Source organism: Anolis sagrei, chromosome Y (assembly GCF_037176765.1).
Source record: "Anolis sagrei isolate rAnoSag1 chromosome Y, rAnoSag1.mat, whole genome shotgun sequence".
NCBI lineage: Eukaryota > Metazoa > Chordata > Lepidosauria > Squamata > Dactyloidae > Anolis > Anolis sagrei.
In genome coordinates this window covers 33,620,509-33,641,260 of record NC_090035.1, presented here as the reverse complement: position 1 = coordinate 33,641,260, position 20,752 = coordinate 33,620,509, and the positions used below count along the sequence as shown (strand labels likewise).

The 20,752-nt window shown below is 42.0% G+C and overlaps 1 protein-coding gene across 7 annotated transcripts in view; it reads right to left on the bottom strand.

Annotated features, from left to right (window-relative positions):
• LOC137095060 (amyloid beta precursor like protein 1-like) overlaps nt 1-20,752 on the bottom strand; it is a 129,306-nt gene that overhangs the window by 79,207 nt on the left and 29,347 nt on the right. For 5 of the 7 annotated variants that reach the window (XR_010908775.1, XM_067461257.1, XM_067461259.1 and 2 more), the window contains one exon: nt 15,164-15,331. The exons of 1 other annotated variant lie outside the window; for it this stretch is intronic. Coding sequence is in view for 5 of the 6 variants with exons in the window: in XM_067461257.1 (XP_067317358.1) it covers nt 15,164-15,331 (168 nt within the window). In the remaining variant the exon portion in view is untranslated. Of the gene's footprint in view, nt 1-15,163; nt 15,332-20,636; nt 20,689-20,752 lie in introns of those variants that run through there. One more of the 7 variants, XM_067461261.1, reaches the window with a different exon arrangement.

Sequence of the window (20,752 nt, the reverse complement as noted above, 5' to 3'; positions counted from 1 at the left end):
TATCTATCTATCTATCTATCTATCTATCTATGGGTGGATGGCTCTTTGTCAGGAGGACTGTGATTACGTTTTCTTGCCCTGATGAAGGGAGTTGGATTGGATGGGCTTAAGTATTTTCTGATGGTCATAGGGGTTCTGTGTGGGAAGTTTGCCCCAATTCTGTCATTCGTGGGGTTCAGAATGCTCTTTAATTGTAGGTGAGCAGTGAATCCCAGTGACTACAACTCCCAAAGGTCAAGGTCTATTTCCCCCAAACTCCATCTCTGTTCATATTTGGGTATGCTGAGTGCTTGTGGCAAGTTTGGTCCAGATCCATCATTGTTTGAGTCCACGGTGTTCTCTGGATGGAGGTGAACTACAACTCAAGGTCAATGCCCACCAAACCCTTCCAGTATTTCCTGTTGGTAATGGGAGTTCTGTGTGCCAAATTTGGTTCAATTCCATCATTGATGGAGTTCAGAATGCTCTTTGATTGTGGGTGAACTATAAATCCCAGCAACTACAACTCCCAAATGTTAAGGTGTATTTCCCCCAAAGTCCATCTGTTTGGATATTCGTGCCAAGTGTGGTCCAGATCCATCATTGCTCTAGTCCACAGTGCTCTCTGGATATAGGTGTACTACAATGCCGAAACAAAAGGTCAATGCCCACCAAACCCTTGCAGTATTATCTGTTGGTCATGGGAGTTCAGTGTGGCAAGTGAAATGAAATGAGGAGTAATTGAGGAGTAGAAATGAGGAGTACATTGTTATAAAAATGAAAAAGCAGCGGGCAGGAGAACCAGTTGGGCGAGACCCACCTCCCACCAGGCAGGTTTGGAGGCTGCCGAAGGCAAGAGGGACGTCGGGCCGCGGGAGAAATCAAGGCCCCGGCTTAGGAGAAGACAGTGGGCTTCCTGTCTCGTGTTGTTTTAGTTGCCCTCGGCGGCCCCCCGCAGCTTCCATGCCCTCCCCGGCCGTTAGTGCTTACATCAGGCTGGTGGGCGCTCACAATGTGTCCTGGTCTTTTTCTGTTTGTGTATCTGAGGCAGCAGCGGGACTGATGGGGTAGAGGGAGGGAGGCAGGTGGCAGTGCGCATGCGGAGGGCCAGTTGGGTGCGGGGGAAGCTGGGAAATGGAGTCCTTCCTCCTCATCGTATTCCTCCCGAGGCCTCTGCGCATGTTCCGTGCTTTTCGGGTATTGTGCATTTGTGTTGTTGCTTATTGGTGTTTTGAGGGTTGTTGGTCATACCTTGGGGGAAGAGATATGAGCAGGGCAAATTTGGTGAGATTTCGTCCAGTGGTTTCTTCATTTTTGACCGCCTAAAGATGCCCTTAAGCATATATATATGTATATGTATATGTATACGTATACGTATACGTATATGTATATGTATATGTATATGTATATGTATATGTATATATATGGAGTGGAACTGGAACTCCATTAGACTAAAGTAGATTGGTATGCCCTATGTTGATTTTTGGCAGGAGAGCTTCAATTTAGATGTTTCTACTCACCTCATTTGTACTCTCACAGATGTTCATACACACATACAGACAGTCCCCCAGTTACAAACATCTGACTAAGAAACAGCTCCTAGTTAAGAACAGGAGTGAGACAACAGGAAGAGAGAAATCTACCCCTCGGAAGGGAAATTCACTCCTGACAGAGTTATCAAGGAAAAAAGTGCCTCCACTGATGCTTGATCACCAACCATTGTATGTATGTGTATATATATATACACACACACACACACACACTAGCTGTGCCCTGCCACGCGTTGCTGTGGCCTATAGTAAAACTTACCAAAGTTGAGGTAGATATCTGGACTATTATGAAAGAGAGGTACCTACCTATTCCTTCCCCCTTTTCCTCCCCCTTTCTCTCCTTTCTTCCGTCTCTACTTCTTTCTTTCTTTCCTTCTTTCGCTCCTTGGTTTCATCCTTCTCTCTTTCCTTCATTCCCTCCCCCTTTCTTCCTTTGCCTTTCTTCCCTCCCTGTTTGCTTCCTTCTTTCACTTTTTATTTCTTTTTATTTCACCACCATCATAACAATAACAATAATGCAATGCATTGCCTCTGGGACCTGACACCTCTCCCATTCCCCCAGGGTCTAATAGGAATAATAGCATAATAATAATAGAAATAACAACCTTTACCCGCCCGTGTTGCTGTGGCCAACCTTCCCTCTTTCTCTCCTACTTTCCCTCCTCCCTTCCTTCCTTCCTTCCTTCCTTCCTTCCTTCCTTCCTTCCCTCCCTCCCATCTTTCCTTCTCCTCTTCCTTCTCTCTCTCTTTCCTTCCTTCCCCCTTTTTCTTTCTCTTCTGGTCTCTTTTCTTCCTTCTCTCTTTCCTTCTTTTCTTCCCTCCCTCTTTCTCTACATCTTCACCCTTCCTTCACTCCCTCTTTCCTTCCTTCATTCCCTTTTTTCTTTCCTTCTCTCCTTCCTTCCTTCCTTCCCCCTTTTTCTTTCCCTTCCTCTATCTCATTTCTTCCTTCTCTACCTCTTTCCTTCCTTCCCCCTTTTTCTTTCTCTTCTGCTGTCTCTCTTTTCTTTCCTTCCATCTTTCCTTTTCTTTCCTTTTCTTCTTCCTTCTTTCTCTAACTTTCCTTCCTTCCCCCTTTTTCTTTACCTCCTTTTCTCTTTCTTCCTTCTTTCCTTCCTTCCTGTCTTTCCTGGATTTTGACAGGGCGGGAAGGGGCGGGGTGGGGTTTGGAGGTGGCGTGAAGTAAAAGGAGGTAAGATTGGGGCAGGGGAGTGATGGAGCATGGGGTTGCGTTTGTGTGCGCGGCGGCAGGGGGAGAGGGATTGTGTGTGTGTGTGTGGTGGCGGGGGGAGTGATGGAGCGTGGGGTTGCATGTGTGTGCGGCGGCGGGGGGAGTGGGGTTGCGTGTGTGTGTGCGGCGGTGGAGGAGTGATGGAGCATGGGGTTGCGTGTGTGTGTGCGGCGGCGAGGGGAGTGATGGAGCATGGGGTTGCGTTGTGTGTGCGGTGGCGGGGGGAGTGATGGAGCGTGGGGTTGCGTGTGTGTGTGGCAGCGGGGGGAGTGGGGTTCCGTGTGTGTGTGCAGCAGCGGGGGGAGTGATGGAGCATGGGGTTGCATGTGTGTGTGCGGCTGCCGGGGGAGTGATGGAGCGTGGGGTTGCGTGTGTGTGTGTGCGGCGGTGGTGGGAGTGATGGAGTGTGGGGTTGTGTGTGTGCATGCGGCAGGGGGTGTGTGTGTGCGGGAAGCGGCGTGCCGGTGCTTGGAGTGGGCATGGCTTATGCAGAGGGAACTTTGGCCGGAAGGCTGTGTGCGCGCCCAGGGAACTTGCAGCTGGGCGCCAATGCGCATGCTCAGTTGTTTTGCCATATTGTGAGTGTGTTGTTGTGTTGTTTTTCATTTTGAGTAGATATGTTTGTACTTTGTTGGTTGTGTTATGGGCATGGGAATTTTGGTTAAGTTTCGTTGGGGTTTTTTTTAGTTTTGTTGTTTTGCCATTTTGTGAGTGTGTTGTTGTGTTGTTTTTCATTTTGAGTAGATATGTTTGTACCTTGTGGATTGTGTTATGGGCATGGGAATTTTGGTTAAGTTTCATTGGGGGGTTGTGGAGTTTTGTTGTTTTGCCGTTTTGTGAGTGTGTTGTTGTGTTGTTTTTCATTTTGAGTAGATATGTTTGTACCTTGTGGGTTGTGTTATGGGCATGGGAATTTTGGTTAAGTTTCGTTGGGGGGTTGTGGAGTTTTGTTGTTTTGCCGTTTTGTGAGTGTGTTGTTGTGTTGTTTTTCATTTTGAGTAGATATGTTTGTACCTGTGGGTTGTGTTATGGGCATGGGAATTTTGGTTAAGTTTCGTTGGGTTTTTTTTGAGTTTTGCTGTCCCGTTGAACCAACGTAACATATATATATATATATATATATATATATATATATATATATATATTACACACACATTTTGGAGAGCATAGTGAAGAGTTAGTACCCCTGTGGTGTTTGCTTTGCTGACTGTGCTCTTGTTCAGAAAATGTCACCACACTTTCTGTCCCTGTGAGAATCGGATTTTGAAAAAAGAATGGCTTGTTTTGGAAACAATGGTTGGTGATCAAGCATCAGTGGAGGCACTTTTTTCCATGATAACTCTGTCAGGAGTGAATTTCCCTTCCGAGGGGTAGATTTCTCTCTTCCTGTTGTCTCACTCCTGTTCTTAACTAGGAGCTGTTTCTTAGTCAGATGTTTGTAACTGGGGGACTGTCTGTATGTGTGTATGAACATCTGTGAGAGTACAAATGAGGTGAGTAGAAACATCTAAATTGAAGCTCTCCTGCCAAAAATCAACATAGGGCATACCAATCTACTTTAGTCTCATTGAGTTCCAGTTAGCTTTAACAAGATCTGTAGAAGAAACAAAAGGGAGTTTTATGGGCTGACATGCTTAATAGCACCCCAAAAATCTATCACTGAAAATATTGCCTCGCAATTGTTAAGTGCCTTGTTAAATCATGTCTGAGAAGGAGAGACACAATACATTAATAGGTTGTGTTGTAAAATGAGAGCAATGTGCTGTTGGATGTATTCCCACATGCATCCCTTTTTTTGTTTGCAATCCCCTGAGCAACAGAGCATTTTCACTTGACTTAAAAAGGGGTGTTGTAATTACAGCAGCATGCAAATAGAAGTGAAGTGTTTTGACTATTGCATATGCAATACAGTGGAATTGTTAGGCTGAGGGGCAGTGGCACAGCTTTGGCTACATAGTCATTTTTTCAGATGTGAAATTAAAAACTGATGATGTACTGACTTGTAATTCATTCAGTCTCTTGGACACTAAATTCTATATTTCCTTTATCAAGAAGATGGATTACACTATTATTCCAGTCATATTTATTGAGCTTTTTTCATGTGTTGTGTTGTGTTTTGAGGCCTTGGCCTATGTAAGCCACATCGAGTCCTTCGGGAGATGCTAGCGGGGTACAAATAAAGTAATAATAATAATAATAATAATAATAATAATAATAATAATGTCAGAAGTGACTTGAGAAACTGCAACTCGCTTCTGGTGTGAGAGAATTGGCCATCTGCAAGGACATTGCCCAAGGGATGCCCAGATGTTTAGATGTTTTACTATCCATGTGGGAGGCTTCTCTCATGTCCCCGCATGGGGAGCTGGAGTTGACAGAGGGAGCTCATCCATGCTCTCCCCAGATTCGAAGCTCTGACCTGTTGGTCTTCAATCCTGCTGACATAAGGGTTTGACCCATTGCACCTCCAAGAATTCCTATTCATTGAGCTGATCTCATGCAATCATTTTTTAATTATCTTTATTGAGAATTTCCATCATATAAGTTTATATAAAATCATAATAAGAAATGGAAAAGAAAAGAAAAAGAAAAAAAATATAAGAGATAGAAATAGAGAAGTGATAGATTTTTTGCTCCCTGGTATCTTCTATATGTCTTCTTCACATTCATCTTCTCTTCTTTTCTTTCCTTCTTCCTTCCTTTCCCTTCATTCTTTATCAATTTTTAGGTCAAGATCATTTTCTTCTTTTGTCTCAAATAATCCATTACTTGTTTCCAGTCTGTTTCTATCGTTCTTGTTCCTTTATTCTTTGATATCAGGTAGGTAAGCCTATCCATGTTTCTGATTTCTAATATTTTGTCAACCATTCATCTTCCTCTGGTACTTCTTGTTTCCATCTTCTTGCAAAACACATTCTTGCTGCCATCACGATCAAAAATAATAGTTTGTCTGTATTTCTTTCTAATTTTGTATCGTACATACCTAATAAAAATATTTCTGGTTTCAGGGGATTTGTATTCTTAACATTTTTTTCAGTCTCTTTCTGTATTCCCTTCCAATATTCCCTTGCTCTCTCACATGTCCAGCACATGTGATAATAGAAACCTTCCTTTACTGTACATTTCCAATAGTTTGTGCTCGTATTTTTGTAAAATTTTCCCAGTTTTTTTGGAGTCATGTACCATCTTTGTGAGATCTTCACCCAGTTCTCTTTCAGGTCTGTTGCATATGTAAACTTTATCTTTCTTTTCCATATTTCCTCCCATCTTCTCCTCTTATATTCCTTCTTATATTCTCATTCCATCTTTTCATATAATTCTTTTCTTTTTTTAATTCCATTGACTAGCAGTTTTTTTATATATATATCATTGTTATCAACTTTTTTCAGATTCCATTATTTTATCCCAAAAGTTTTTTTCCTGTGTACATCTGATTTGAGCTGATCTCATGCAGTCATAACAACCCTGTAGGGTGGATCAGTCTGAAGGAAGCCACTTTCTTCATTTGCTGGAGAGTGCAAGTGAGAGGTCTTCATGTCCTGCTTTTGAACATCTCACAGGTCATTATAGGAAAATGCTGCTGGATCAGACAGGCCTTTAGAATGAGCCAACATGGCTTCTCAAATTCTCAACTGTTCACGAAATCAGCCAAGTTGAGCTTTATCACTGTCATGGATTTGTTTATCAAAAGCTTAATTCCTTTCTTCCACTAAGAGCTGCCCAAGATGGTGTTTAAAAGCCTAAGACCACCGCAGCAGTAAAAATGTGTATACAGCTAGAACTAGATATTTTTGCAAGTGAGGTTAACAAGGCTGTGTTAACAAAAAGGACAGAGTGCAGCTGCTGCTGGGTACCTAAAAGACTACGTAAGTATGCACATGTGCACACCTGCGTACATCTGAGACTGGGTGCAATTGTGGATATAGTCACAACAAATTGTATTTGTATTTGTAAGTGGCAGTGCCTGAAGCTGGTGTTAAGCATGTGGGAGAGAGGAGCACACTGTAATCTAGATGGAGCAATGATTTATTGCAAATGGTGCAGATACTTATTCTTTACTTATTTATTAGGAGCATTTCTATCCTGTCCTTCTTGCCTCCGAAGAGGGACTCAGGTTGGCTACCAACAGGCACCATTCGGTGCCAAACAATAAGACAAGCATAATATACAATTAATCACTTTAAAAACAATTATAGATACATTAAAACAGTTAGCTGTTTCACGTCATCTTCCAAATCCATTGATATGCTAGGGAAGAGCAGACTGCTTGGTATGTGTGTGAGTGAAAATGATAATAAAAGAGAGAGAGAAATCCAGCAAGGTGTAAATGTCCTGGATGCTTGACATGTCCTTTTCTGGACTTAGCAGCACTTCATTTCAGATGGAATGTGCAAGTTATAGAATCAAAGAGTTGGAAGAGACCCCATGAGCCATCCAGTCCAATCCCCTGCCAAGAAGCAGGAAAATCACATTCAAAGCACCCCCACAAATAGCCATCCAGCCTCTGTTTAAAAGCCTTCAAAGAAGGAGCCTTCACCACACTCTGGGGCAAAGAGTTCCACTGCTGGACAGCTCTCACAGTTAGAAGTTCTTCCAAATGTTCAGGTGGAATTTCCTTTCCTGTAGTTTGAAGCCATCGTTTTGCATCCCAGTCTCCAGGGCAGCAGAAAACAAGCCTGTTCACTCCTCCCTATGACTTCCTCTCACATGGCTCTCATGTCTCCTCTTAGCCTTCTCTTCTGCAGGCTAAACATGTCCAGCTCTTTAAGCCACTTCTCTTACGGTTTGTTCGCCAGACCTTTGATCATTTTAGTCGCCATCCTCTGGAAACATCATTTTAGTCGCCATCCTCTTGTCAACATCTCCCTTTAATTGCGGTGCCAAGAATTGGACACAGTGCAATTCCAGGTGTGGTCTAACCAAGTCAGAATAGAGGGGTAGCATGACTTCCCTGGATCTAGACCCTAGACTCCTATTTATGGGGGCCAAAATCCCATTGGCCTTTTTAACTGCCACATGACATTGTTGGTTCATCTTTAACTTGTTCCCCATGAGGTCCCAAAGATCTTTTTCACACATACTGCTGTTAAGCCAGACATCCCCCATTCTGTATCTTTGCATTTCATTTTTATTTTATTTTTTGCTAAGTGGAGTATTTTGCATTTGTCCCTGCTGAATTTCATTTTGTTAGTTTTGGCCCATCTCTCTAATTTGTTAAGTTTGTTTTGAATTCTGCTCTTGTCTTCTGGAGTATTAGCTTAAATCATGGACACCTGATACATTGTTTGTATTTAGACAGTTCATGTATCTAACCCACTCATGACAATAGCTATTCACTGGGAGAAAGACATATCTATTGTTGAAAAAGTGACACTTTAAAAACTACTGTGTCTAATTTTATCAGGCACAAGGTTTCTGTGATTGTCTGACAACTTTCATGGCTATGGCCCAGCTTACCTGTCTGAACGTATCTCTCTCTATGAACCATCTCAGAGGTTAAGATCTTCTGGGGAGGCCCTGTTCTCGGTCCCACCTTCTTTGCAGAGATGCTTGGTGGGGATGAGAGACAGGGTCTTCTCAGTGGTGTTGTCTTGGCTATGGAACTCCCTCCACAGAGAAATTAGATCAGCTCCCTCCCTCCTGTCCTTCAGAAAAAAAGTGAAGACATGGTTGTGGAACCAAGCCTTTGGACAGTAATCTGCAATCAATAAGTGATCTGCAAAATAAGTGATTGTGGAATAGTGCAATTTATAGAATGGCTCCTGGAATATACTTTTGGACTGTGTGGTTTTTAATGTAACTGTTTTAAAGATGATGTGTTTTAACTACTGATTTTTAAGTATATGTTTTGTTTTGTTTTATTATGTAAAAGTGGCATCGAATTGTGCTTTTTGTGTAAGCCACCCTGAGTCCCCTGCGGGGTTGAGAAGGACGGAATATAAATGAACTAATAAATATGTTTCATGAAGGGTCATTCTATAATAAACTATTAGTCATTGACATAGCACGAGACTTGTGGTTGTTCACACCCATAACATAAATATGGAAGTTCAAATACTAAGCAGTTATATAGGGAATGCAATGTGCAGAGGAATCTTTCTAGGGACCTCTTCAGGCGTGTCGCTGGAATCTCCATAGATCATGGTGATTCTGGCGGTACATGTCCAGGAGCGTGGGAACCCCTTACCCATACACTGCACCATCCTGGTTACCCCCCCCCCCCCTAATTTATTACATGGAGGGTGAAGTGTTCATTGGCCGGCTTGCACCATGGAGGGCAATGCAACCACAAGAAGCTAACCGTGTTGCCACCGGCGGATTTTTTTTTTGGCACCAACTCCATTTCTACAGCCGTTTTGCAATGGAGCAGCTCCAGAAGTGTGATGGGAGCTGGCAGGCTCTGTGGCAAAGCTGCTGCAGAAATGAAGTTACTACACAATATCCCAGAGTACTTGTAAGATATCAGCACAAACACAAAACAATCTATGCGTAATGTCAAAGTGTATTATCAAAAAAGCATATAATATTCCATTTACCCAGCATATAATATTCCATTTTATCCATTTTCCAAAATCCCCAGCACATAGCTCAATTCCATTCTAATTTGTCTGACATTGAAAGACATTGAAAGAACCACTTTGGACAAACTGAGTAACCTTAAAGAGGTAGTCTGGAAACCAGCAGACAAAGGGGGAGCCATAGTGTTACTCAGAAAAAAAGATTACATTAAGGAAATCAACCTCCAGTTATCTAATAGTAAATTTTATAAACCTGTTGCTTCAGACCCCACTGAACACATACAGTCCCTTATCAGGGTTGTGTGCCAAGAGGGATTATCCTTGGGATTTATCTCTTCTTCCACATTTAAATATCTACAGAAAGAATTTCCTAGAATACCCATCTTCTATACTTTACCAAAGATCCACAAAGGTGTTATCCCCCCCCCCCCCCAGGCCAACCCATTATTTCAGGTTCATCTTCAGTGCTGGAACCAGTTGCTAAGTATCTGGACTCTTTTTGCCAACCCTTTGTCCCTCTCTGTGACTCCTATATCAAAGACACAAAGCACTTCATTAATGTTATAGAAAATCTCAAAATAGAGCAGGATAGTGTTTTAGTAACTATTGACGTCACTTCACTGTATACCAACATTCCATTAGATGGGGCCCGTACTACCATAGAGAATGTGCTCCATAACAGAACCAAGTTACACCCACCCACACATTTCCTTATGGACCTGGTAGATATAGTTTTGGAGAAAAATTATTTCCGTTTTCAAAATCAATTTTACTTTCAGATCTTTGGTGTGGCAATGGGCAGTCCATTGGCCCCCTCTGTTGCCAATTTATTTATGGCAAATTTAGAGAAGACTGTATTATTAAATCCATCTTTAAATATGTATCACACCAATATTATATATTACAGATGATTCATTGACGACATATTCATGGTATTTAAATCAACCGAGGCCGCAGTAGGGTTCTCTAATTGGGTCAACATCATACATACGTCTATTAAGTTCACCAGCCATCTCAACCTATCACATATTAATTTTCTGGATGTTACAGTCTATAAAGTTCACAATAAACTTTTGGTCAAGAACTTTACTAAACCCACAGATAAAAATTCTTATCTTCATTACAACAGCTTCCACCACTTTAGTTTAAAAACCAATCTTCTATTTTCACAGCTCCTCAGACTTAAACGTAACTCAAGCACCAAAGAACAGTTTATTCAGGAAAGTGTCACTTTAAGCCATGAGTTCAGAAATAGAGGCCACCCCAAACATGTAATAAGAAAAGCATTAACCAAAGCTGATAAAATAGATAGGACTACCTTACTGAAAGAATGCCCTAAACCCATAAAAAAATCAAATTATTTGGACACAAGAACTATCGCACTATTCCATACAGAGTACCCGAATCATCAAAAAGCACTGGCATCTTCTTCAAGATATTCCAGGTTGCCAAAAACCATCCATTTTCGGTAATAGGCGTACTAAAAATATAAGAGACTTGTTAATTCATATAGATTTAACCACTTCTACTACTACACCTAAAAGCACTTTGAAAGGCCATTACCCCTGTGGACGCTGTAAATGTTGTCTGCAATGATGGAAAACTAAGGAGGTACACAACTATAGGAACAAAGTGGGCACCACGCTCAAACATTTTTCCACTTGTAATAGCAGTAATCTTATCTACCTTCTAACATGTGACTGTGGTTTGTGGTATATTGGAAAAACCACCAGACCTCTGAGAATTAGAATTTCTGAACATAAATCTAGAATAAAATGTTTATCTATGGAGTCCCTTCTATATTCACACTTTACACAATACAAACATTCATCCAATTCTCTTAAATTTTGTGCTCTGGAATGCATCACACCAAAACCCCATATGAATTTGGAAGAACTATTATCCCAAAGGGAAATGTTTCCCCTCAAGGACTTAATGAGTCACTTAATTTTAGCTGTTTCCTTTAAGTTTCTAATTACTTTTTATAAACCTATGGATGATCCTTCAGAATTACTCGCAGTGTGAATTTACTTCAAGCAGAGTCACTTTTTGCATAAGCTACCTGGCATGATGTATATGTTATATGTTTGATGTATCCATTATCTTTACTACTGTAATTGTACTGGAAAATACTTGTTACTCTATGTGATGTTATGTTTTGTTATAGATAAAAGCCTAGAGTTGCTGAATTTATCAACTCCTGAGGAAGAGGATTGCTTTCCCCAAAACAGGGTACAAAAATACCCGGGCACCCCTGTTGAATGCCATTGGGACTTTCCTTTGAAAACTTATTTTGAGAAGCAGTGCTCCATTTTTCACTGGACTTGAGTTGGATCTTTTCCATGAAGATTGTTTTGAGAGTGGCACTTAATCCTCATTATTGTTTTCAGTTTACATATAGCCTCATGACTCAATGCTTACTTTGTTTATATGACTTTTCTCATTGAATGTATCCCTGAAGCCTATATACAGTGGAATCCTTATCCAGACCTAGAACTGTTACGTTTGAGAGCGGTTGCTCCTTTTGATTTCTGTGTACCACTGAATTGAGCTATGTGCTGGGGATTTTGGTAAATGGAATATTATATGCTTTTTTGATAATACACTTTGACATTACGCATAGATTGTTTTGTGTTTGTGCAGAAATGAAGTTGCCATTGAAATTTGCACCCAGTTGCCATTGAAATTTGCACTCAGCTAGTGATGAGCTGAGATCACGAGCTAAACACATATTTTTGTGCCTCAAAAGTTACACTTGTGTCTGGGTATATTTGACATGCTGATTCCAGTTTCCCCCTATCAGCTCTAGTTTTTGAAACATATGTCATATACCAGTTGCCATCAACTTACTCACAGAAAATCATGATATTCATATCTAAGAAACTGGAGCTGATGTGGTCCATCCAATGCAATTTTCTGAATCAGCACCCCAAATACCCCGAGGTACAGGCCTAAAAACCAAGACACCAAGATTTGTTTTCTTCAACAACCTGGAAGATGGGCACGCAGAGTGTCCAGGCAGCTCTTCCATCTAGGCCTGGAAAGTTTTACTTGCTGATCTACTTCTGACAACTTCTGAGGGCCTTCTCAGTGGTGGCCCCTCAGCTGTGGAACTCCCCAGGGATAGTAGATCAACCCCCCTCCCTTCTGACCTTCTGCAAGAGAGTGAAAATGTGGCTTTGTGACCAAGCCTTTAGAGAACTTGTGCAATCAATAGACTTGGAACAATGTGCAATGACCATTGGAATGGCCGGATTACACTTGTGGATTATGTGTTTAACTCTGAATGTATTGTTTTAAAATATTTTAATTGTTTTTAATGTACTTTTAAATTCTATTTTAATATTTATTTAAATGTACATTGTGTTTGAATGCCTGTTTGTGAAGCCACCTTGAGACCCCTCCAGGGTAAGAAAGGTGGGGTAGAAATGCGATAAATAAATAAATAAATAAATAAATAAATTCAGTTAGAAAAAGGGCCTAAAGGTGGTAGATGATGTGAAGTACATCATTCTCTGCCCCAATTCCCTGGGAAGCTATTGTCAAACATAGTGGGACAATCCTTGGCCAAACAGGCACATAGTCTGAGCAAGATAATGGCAGTGATCCTGGCTCTATCAAGTACCATTCAGACCACTGGGACTTGGTTTTAGAACAGAAACAGATTTACCATTGGAAGATCAAGTGGGAAAAGCTATTACTGAAGTTAGATTAATACCATGGATGATGTAATAATTTTAATTATATGGCTACATTAATCTGTCCCAGTATAAAAATGCTTGGGTGAAGAAAAAAAGGAGTCATATGACATCTTGAAAATAAAAAAAGATTTATTTTTGCATGAGCTTCTATGGATTGTAATGTACTTCCTCATATATCCTGGCAAAGTCCAATATTCAGACATGAAGTCTATATGCAGATACATAGCTGTGATGTGTACATAGCTCTCTCATTTTACCATCACACCAGACAAGATCAGAACACAATGATATGTATTACAGTGGATGTAATGGCTATGGTGTTCAACCAGGATGTGGGAGGTTCATATTCTAGTCTCCAATGAATCAGAAAGCTCACTGGCTGATCTGGCCCTGGTGTGATGGCAAAACAGGAGAATAGAGAGCTATGTACACTGATATTATTTCACTATAGTAATAACATGTAACTAATTTATTTATTTACTTCACTTGTATACTGCTTTTTCTCCCCAAGCAGGAGACTCAAAGCAGTTTCCAACATAATTAGGGCAAAATTTAATGTGTCACATACAGAAACCTAGCATAACGATAATAACATATAATTATCAATTAAATTATAAAACACACCATCATTTAACAATAAGTCATGGAATTAAAAACATATCAATATAAACATTAAAATCACACAATTCAACAATCATAGTCCAGGCCGTTCCAAATATTATATCTATTGCACATAATCCCTGATCATTCCTTGTACTGCTTACTGCCCAATGGCGTGCTCCCATATCCAAGTTTTTAATTTTCTTTCAAAGGCAAGGAGGGAGGGTGCTGATCTAATTTCACTGGGGAGGGAGTTCCATAGCTGAGGAGCCACCACTGAGAAGGCTCTGTCTCTCATCCCCACCAATCACACTTGTGAAGGAGGTGGGACCAAGAGCAGGGCCTCTCCAGAAGATCTTAACCGCCAAGATGGTTCATAAAGGGAGATACATTTGGACAGGTAAGCTGAGCTGGAACCGTTTAGGGGAGTGGTTCTCAGCCTTTGGATCCCCAGATGTTTTGGCCTTCAACTCCCAGAAATCCTAACAGCTGACAAATTGGCTGGGATTTCTGGGGGTTGTAGGCCAAAACATCTGAGGACCCACAGGTTGAGAACTACTGGTTTAGGGCTTTATAGGCCAAACCTAGCATTTTGAATTGTGCTTAGTAGCAGACTGATAGCCAGTGGAACTGGTGTAACGGGGGGGGGGGGGGGGGAGTTGTATGCTCCCTATACCCTGCTCCACTGAGTATTCTGGCTGCTACCCTTTGGACCAATTGAACCTTCAGAACAGTCTTCAAAGGTAACTCCAAGTACAGCGTGTTGCAGTAGTCTATATGGGAAGTAACCAGATACAAGATGTAACCAGAGCATGGACTACTGTGGCCAAGTCTGACTTCCCAAGGTATGGGCGCAACTGGCGCACAAGCTTTAGTTGTGCAAAAGCTCCCCTGGTTACCACCGAAACATAAGGTTTCAGACTCAGTGATGAGTCCAGGATTACTCCCAAGCTGCAAACCTGTGTCTTCAGGGGGAGTGTAACCCCTTCCAACACAGGCTGTAATCCTACACCCTGTTCGACCTTACGACTGACCAGGAGTGCCTCTGTCTTGTCTGGATTCAATTTTAATTTGTTCACCCTCATCCAGACTGTCACAGCAGCCAAGCACCGGTTCGGGACCAGAACAGCCTCCTTAGCGGTAGGAGTAAAGGAGTAGTAGAGTTGGACATCATCTGCATACAGATGACATTCAACTCCAGGTTCTCAACCTGTGGGTCCCCAGGTGTTTTGGCCTACAACTCCCAAAAATCCTATTAGGATAGCTATTAGGATTTCTGGGAGTTGAAAGTCAAAACATCTGGGGACCCACAGGTTGAGAACCACTGCTCTGGATGATCTCTCCCAGAGGTTTCATGCATATGTTAAGCAACATGGGGGTGGGGAGTGGGGGACACACAATATAAATAAAATGGAACCATAAATAGGGATTTAGTCTGATCAAAACACAGATAGAGATAGGCAGTGTGGAAGAGAGGCAGGAATAGAGGTCGGTTGAAGAAATAGTGTAGTGAACAAAAAGAAGAGGGCTTTAGTGAGATTCTTTTTTTTTTTTTTTTTACATGAGGCAAAGATGGAAGTGTACCTCCTGGCAGTAGCTGCGGATCTCGTCGGTGGTGTGGAGGCAGGTGTGGGTGCTGGAAGCATCAGGCTCCCAGCGCCCTGTCTGTACATTGAGATGCAAGACCAGTTTCCCACAGAACATGGCCACCTGGGGGGTCCCAAGGGCCGGGCCAAGGGCCGCTCCCATCCCCTGCAACACACAAGAAGAGCAGAAATGATCAGCCGGCACCTTCCATGAAAACGCCAAGGGCACATGTTTTACATCACACAGCAAGTAGGAAAGGAAGCTCAGGCATCATCCAGACCTTGGATGGAAAGGGGGTCTTGGACACACCCCAATTCCACCCAAAATCTTCGCCTCTACCTGACTTCTCACTTCCTGTCCCTTCCTTCCCCCCTCCCATGTTTGTTTGCACCACCAATCTCTCTTTTCCTCCTCCTCAGCAACCACAGGGATGTTGTTGCTGTGGTAACTGCTCCCCATGGAGTTGCCAGATCTTCGCTGTTGCCATGGAGACCAGCTCCCAAATGGAAATTAATACTGCATCACCAGCCCCTCCCTCAGCAATTTCTTGTCTTGGGCCCGGTCCCACTAGCCAGCCCATCCTCCCCCACTCCAATCGTTTCCTCCCCCTTTTACCTTCCATGCCCACAAATCTCTCCATATCCCCATTCATCCCTCTCCCGGTGGGTGTTCATCCTCCAGTTCATCCCCCTCCTTGATTCCCCCCAGTACTTCAGCATTTTCATTGTGTGCTACCATAGATGCAAAGGTGAGGTATTTTCCCCAGTGCCAGAACCCACCATCCTAGCCTACAGAGCTGAGGGTGGAGAAGAAGGTGCTTCCCTTCCATCACCAACAGGCCACTGAAACACCAACATCTGCCTGGCTCAGGATCGATGATAAATCTGTCTTCATAATCCCTACTGCCTGACTCAAAGAACAAACAATGGCCCATTAATATAGTTGCACTATCCCTTGCCCAGCCCTTTAATATTTACCATGTCTATTTTGTCATTCTGGCCATTAGTATTTTGAACCGTTCTGATGGAGGCATAATGGAATTGATTTTTATTTTTTTAATGTATGTTTTACTGAGATTGTATGCTTTATAATGTTCATTTTAATTTGTCTGAATGGTTTTCTATTCTGGCAATTGAATGTTTTGCCTTATATGTTGGAAACCGTCCCCTTGGAGATAGGGAGGTATACAACTAAAGATGATGATGATGATGATGATTATTATTATTATTACTACTACTACTACTACTACTACTAGCTGTACCCACCACATGTTGCTGTGGCCAACATTCCCTCCTTCTTTTTCTCCTCCTTTCTTTCTCTCCTTCCTTCCCTCCTCCCTCCCTCCCTTCCTTCCTTCCTTTTTATTTTCTTTCATTCTCTCCTTCCTTCTCTTTCTATTCCCTTCCTTCCATTTTCTTTCCCTTCTTCTTTCTAACCTTTCTTCCTTCTTTACCTATTCTTGGACTGATCAATCAATCTACCTACCTACCTATCTATCTACCTATCTATCTCTATCTTATCTATCTTATCTAATCTATCTGGAGTTCAGTAATAGGAAATTGGAAATATGCAGGGATTGGGATGCTCTCAAAGAAATCCAAGGAGAAGAAAGCTTGCATCTTGGAATCAGTGCATTTGGATCATCCTCTTCTCCTAAAGGGCCTGGTGTACGGGATGCTGGGAGCTGTAGTCCGGAAGAGAGTGTGGATATGCTTTAGTGAGTTTTGTTTGCCAGAAGGAATTGTTTTTGCACATGTGTTGTAATGTCTTTTTGCTTTTTTTGCCTTTTAACTCCCTTCTGTTGTGTTTTTATGAGTGATGGTCACTCGTTGGCCTGATAGGTGTCTTGTGTCCAAATTTGGTGTCAATTCGTCCAGTGGTTTTTGAGTTATGTTAATCCCACAAACAAACATTACATTTTTATTTATATAGATTCATAGAATCACTAGCGGTGCCCTGCCATGCGTTGCTGTGGCCCAGTCTGTTGATCTGGAAAATAAAGTAATGAGAAAATGTTGGTTTTTAATAGATGTAATTTCTTTCTTCTTGTGGGTAAACAGTACTTCTTGCTGTTTCTTTGTCAGTGTTGATGTAGAGATTGTCTGGTCTAGAGCATGCAACATATTATTGTCCTTCTTTAGGGGTCCCTTTCAAATCTATGATACTATATCTGTTTGTGTGTGAATCATATCTATCTATCTATCATCTATCTATCTATCTCTATCTATCTATCTATGGGTGGATGGCTCTTTGTCAGGAGGACTGTGATTACATTTTCTTGCCCTGATGAAGGGAGTTGGATTGGATGGGCTTAAGTATTTTCTGATGGTAATAGTGGTTCTGTGTGGGAAGTTTGCCCCAATTCTGTCGTTTGTGGGGTTCAGAATGCTCTTTGATTGTAGGTGAACAGTGAATCCCAGTGACTACAACTCCCAAAGGTCAAGGTCTATTTCCCCCAAACTCCATCTCTGTTCATATTTGGATATGCTGAGTGCTTGTGCCAAGTTTGGTCCAGATCCATCATTGTTTGAGTCCACGGTGTTCTCTGGATGGAGGTGAACTACAACTCCCAAACTCACGGTCAATGCCCACCAAACCCTTCCAGTATTTCCTGTTAGTAATGGGAGTTCTGTGTGCCAAATTTGGTTCAATTCCATCGTTGATGGAGTTCAGAATGCTCTTTGATTGTGGGTGAACAAATCCCAGCAACTACAACTCCCAAATGTTAAGGTGTATTTTCCCCAAAGTCCATCTGTTTGGATATTCGTGCCAAGTGTGGTCCAGATCCATCATTGCTCTAGTCCACAGTGCTCTCTGGATATAGGTGTACTACAATGCCGAAACAAAAGGTCAATGCCCACCAAACCCTTGCAGTATTATCTGTTGGTCATGGGAGTTCAGTGTGGCAAGTGTGGTTCAAAGCCATTAATCCCAGAAAGGAGGAGTACATTGTTATAAAAATGAAAAAGCAGCGGGCAGGAGAACCAGTTGGGAGAGACCCACCTCCCACCGGGCAGGTTTGGAGGCCGCCGAAGGCAAGAGGGGCGTCGGGCCGTGGGAGAAATCGAGGCCCCGGCTTAGGAGAAGATGGCGGGCCTCCCGTCTCGTGTTGTTTCTGTTGCCCTCGGCGGCCCACCTCAGCTTCCATGCCCTCCCTGGCTGTTAGTGCTTACATCGGGCTGGTGGGCGCTCGCAATCTGTCCTGGTCTTTTTCTGTCTGTGTATCTGAGTAGCGGCGGGACTGATGGGGTAGAGGGAGGGAGGCAGGTGGCAGTGTGTATGTGGAGGGCCAGTTGGGCGTGGCGGAAGCTGGGAAGTGGAGTCCTTCCTCCTCATAGTATTCCCCCTTAGGCCTCTGCGCATGCTCTGTGTTTTTCAGGTATTGTGCGTTTATGTTGTTGCATATTGGTGTTTTGAGGGTTGTTAGTCATACCTTGGGGGAAGAGGTATGAGCAGGGCAAATTTGGTGAGATCTCGTCCGGTAGTTTCTCTGTTTTTGACCGCTTAAGGATGCCCTTAAGCATTTTATATGTATAGATAGTATCATAGAGTTAGAAGAGACTTCATCGTCCATCCATTCCAACTCCCTGCCAAGAAACAGGAAAATCACATTCACCTTCAACAGATTGCCATCCAGCCTCTGTTTAAAAGCCTCCATCACATTTCGGGGTAGAGAGTTCCACTGCTGAACAGCTTTCACAGTCAGGAAGTTCTTCCTCATGTTCAGGTGGAATCTCCTTTCTTGTAGTTTGAAACTATTGTTCCGCATCCTAGTCTCCAGGGCAGCAGAAAACAAGCTTGCTCTCTCCTCTCTATGACTTCCCCTCACATATTGATACACGGCCCTCATCAAGTCTCCTTTCAGCCTTCTCTTCTGCATGCCCAACTCTTTAAGCTGCTCTTCATAGGGCTTGTTCTCCAGACCTTTGATCATTTTAGTCACCCTCCTCTGGACACATTCCAGCTTGTCAATATCTCTCTTCTATTGCGATGCCTGGAATTGGACACAGTATTCCAGGTGTGGTCTAACCAAGGCAGAATAGAGGGGTAGCATGACTTTCCTGGATCTAGACACTATACTCCTATTTATACCAGCCAAAATACCATTGGTTTTTTTAGCTGCAGCATCACATTGTTGGCTCATATTTAACTTGTTGTCCCCAAGGACTCCAAGGTCTTTTTCACATGTACTGCTGTCAAGCCAGGAGTTCTGCGTTCTGTATCTTTGCATTTCATTTTTTCTGCCTAAGTGGAGCATCTTGCATTTGTCCCCATTGAACTTCATTTTGTTAGTTTAGGTTCATCTCTCTAATCTGTTCAGATCATTTTGAATTCTGCTCCTGCCTCCTGGAGTATTGTCTATCCCTCTCAATTTGGTGTCGTCTGCAAACTTGATGATCATGCCTTCTAACCCTTCATAAGTCATTAACAAAGATGTTGAATATTATTATAATCATCACTTCTGGTTGCTTGTGGTGTGAGAGAATCAGTTGTCTACAAAGACGTTGCCCAGGGGACTCCTAGATGTATTGCAATCCTGCGGGGAGTCTTCTCTCATGTCCCTAGTGTGGAGAAGAGCAAATGATCCATTACAATGCAGTCTGAGCCCTGCCACATGCACAATGGAGGACCTTCTTACAGTAACACCAGAGGCACTCCAAGTAGCTAACTACTGGTCAAAGGACATCTTGTATAATGCCAAGTTTTTAAACTTTATGAGCGTTTTAAAAATACATTACAACTGTACCCTTGGTTTGCTTCTGATATTATTATTATTAATAATAATAAAATAATTAATAATAATAATAATAATAATAATAATAATAATGGTGTTCTCAAGGTATCAAATCAAAAAACATGGGCAATGACCTTAGTGGACAAATAAGACCAGGGGGAGTTACGGTTGGCAAAAGATAGAGAAAGAAGTGGTGGGCATGTTGCAAGTCAAGAATGGGGACCAGTCAACAGGTTTTGATTGGAATGAGAATACATGGGATAGAATATTAAAAACACAAAGGAAAACGGTTACAATATTATATAATAAATTGCTCCAGTGGATGACAGAAACAGAACAGGTGAAAACCTCTATGATTAAATGGGCGGAAAATATAAGAAGGCCCATCCACTTTGGGGAATGGGAAAGGATATGGAATAAAAAACTGAAATATACATACGCTATGGACTTAAAAGAAAATTGGTATAAAATGTTTTATAGGTGGTATTTGACTCCGAGTAGACTGAGCCATATGTATCAAAATGTATCAGATAAGTGCTGGAAATGTAGTGAGCAAGTAGGCACTTTTTACCACATGTGGTGGACATGTAAAGAAACAACAAAGTTCTGGTCTATTATTCATGAGGAGTTACAAAAAATATTAAAGAAAAGTTTTAAGAAGAAACCTGAATATTATCTTCTGGGATTTACAGATGATGACTGTAAACTGGATGAGAATGAAGATAAATTATTTACCTATTGCACAACGGCGGCTAGGATGGTTTTTGCCAAATATTGGAAGAATGGTGAGGTTCCGAGTACCGAAGACTGGTGGAAGAAAATTAAAGAAATAAGAGACATGGACAAACTAA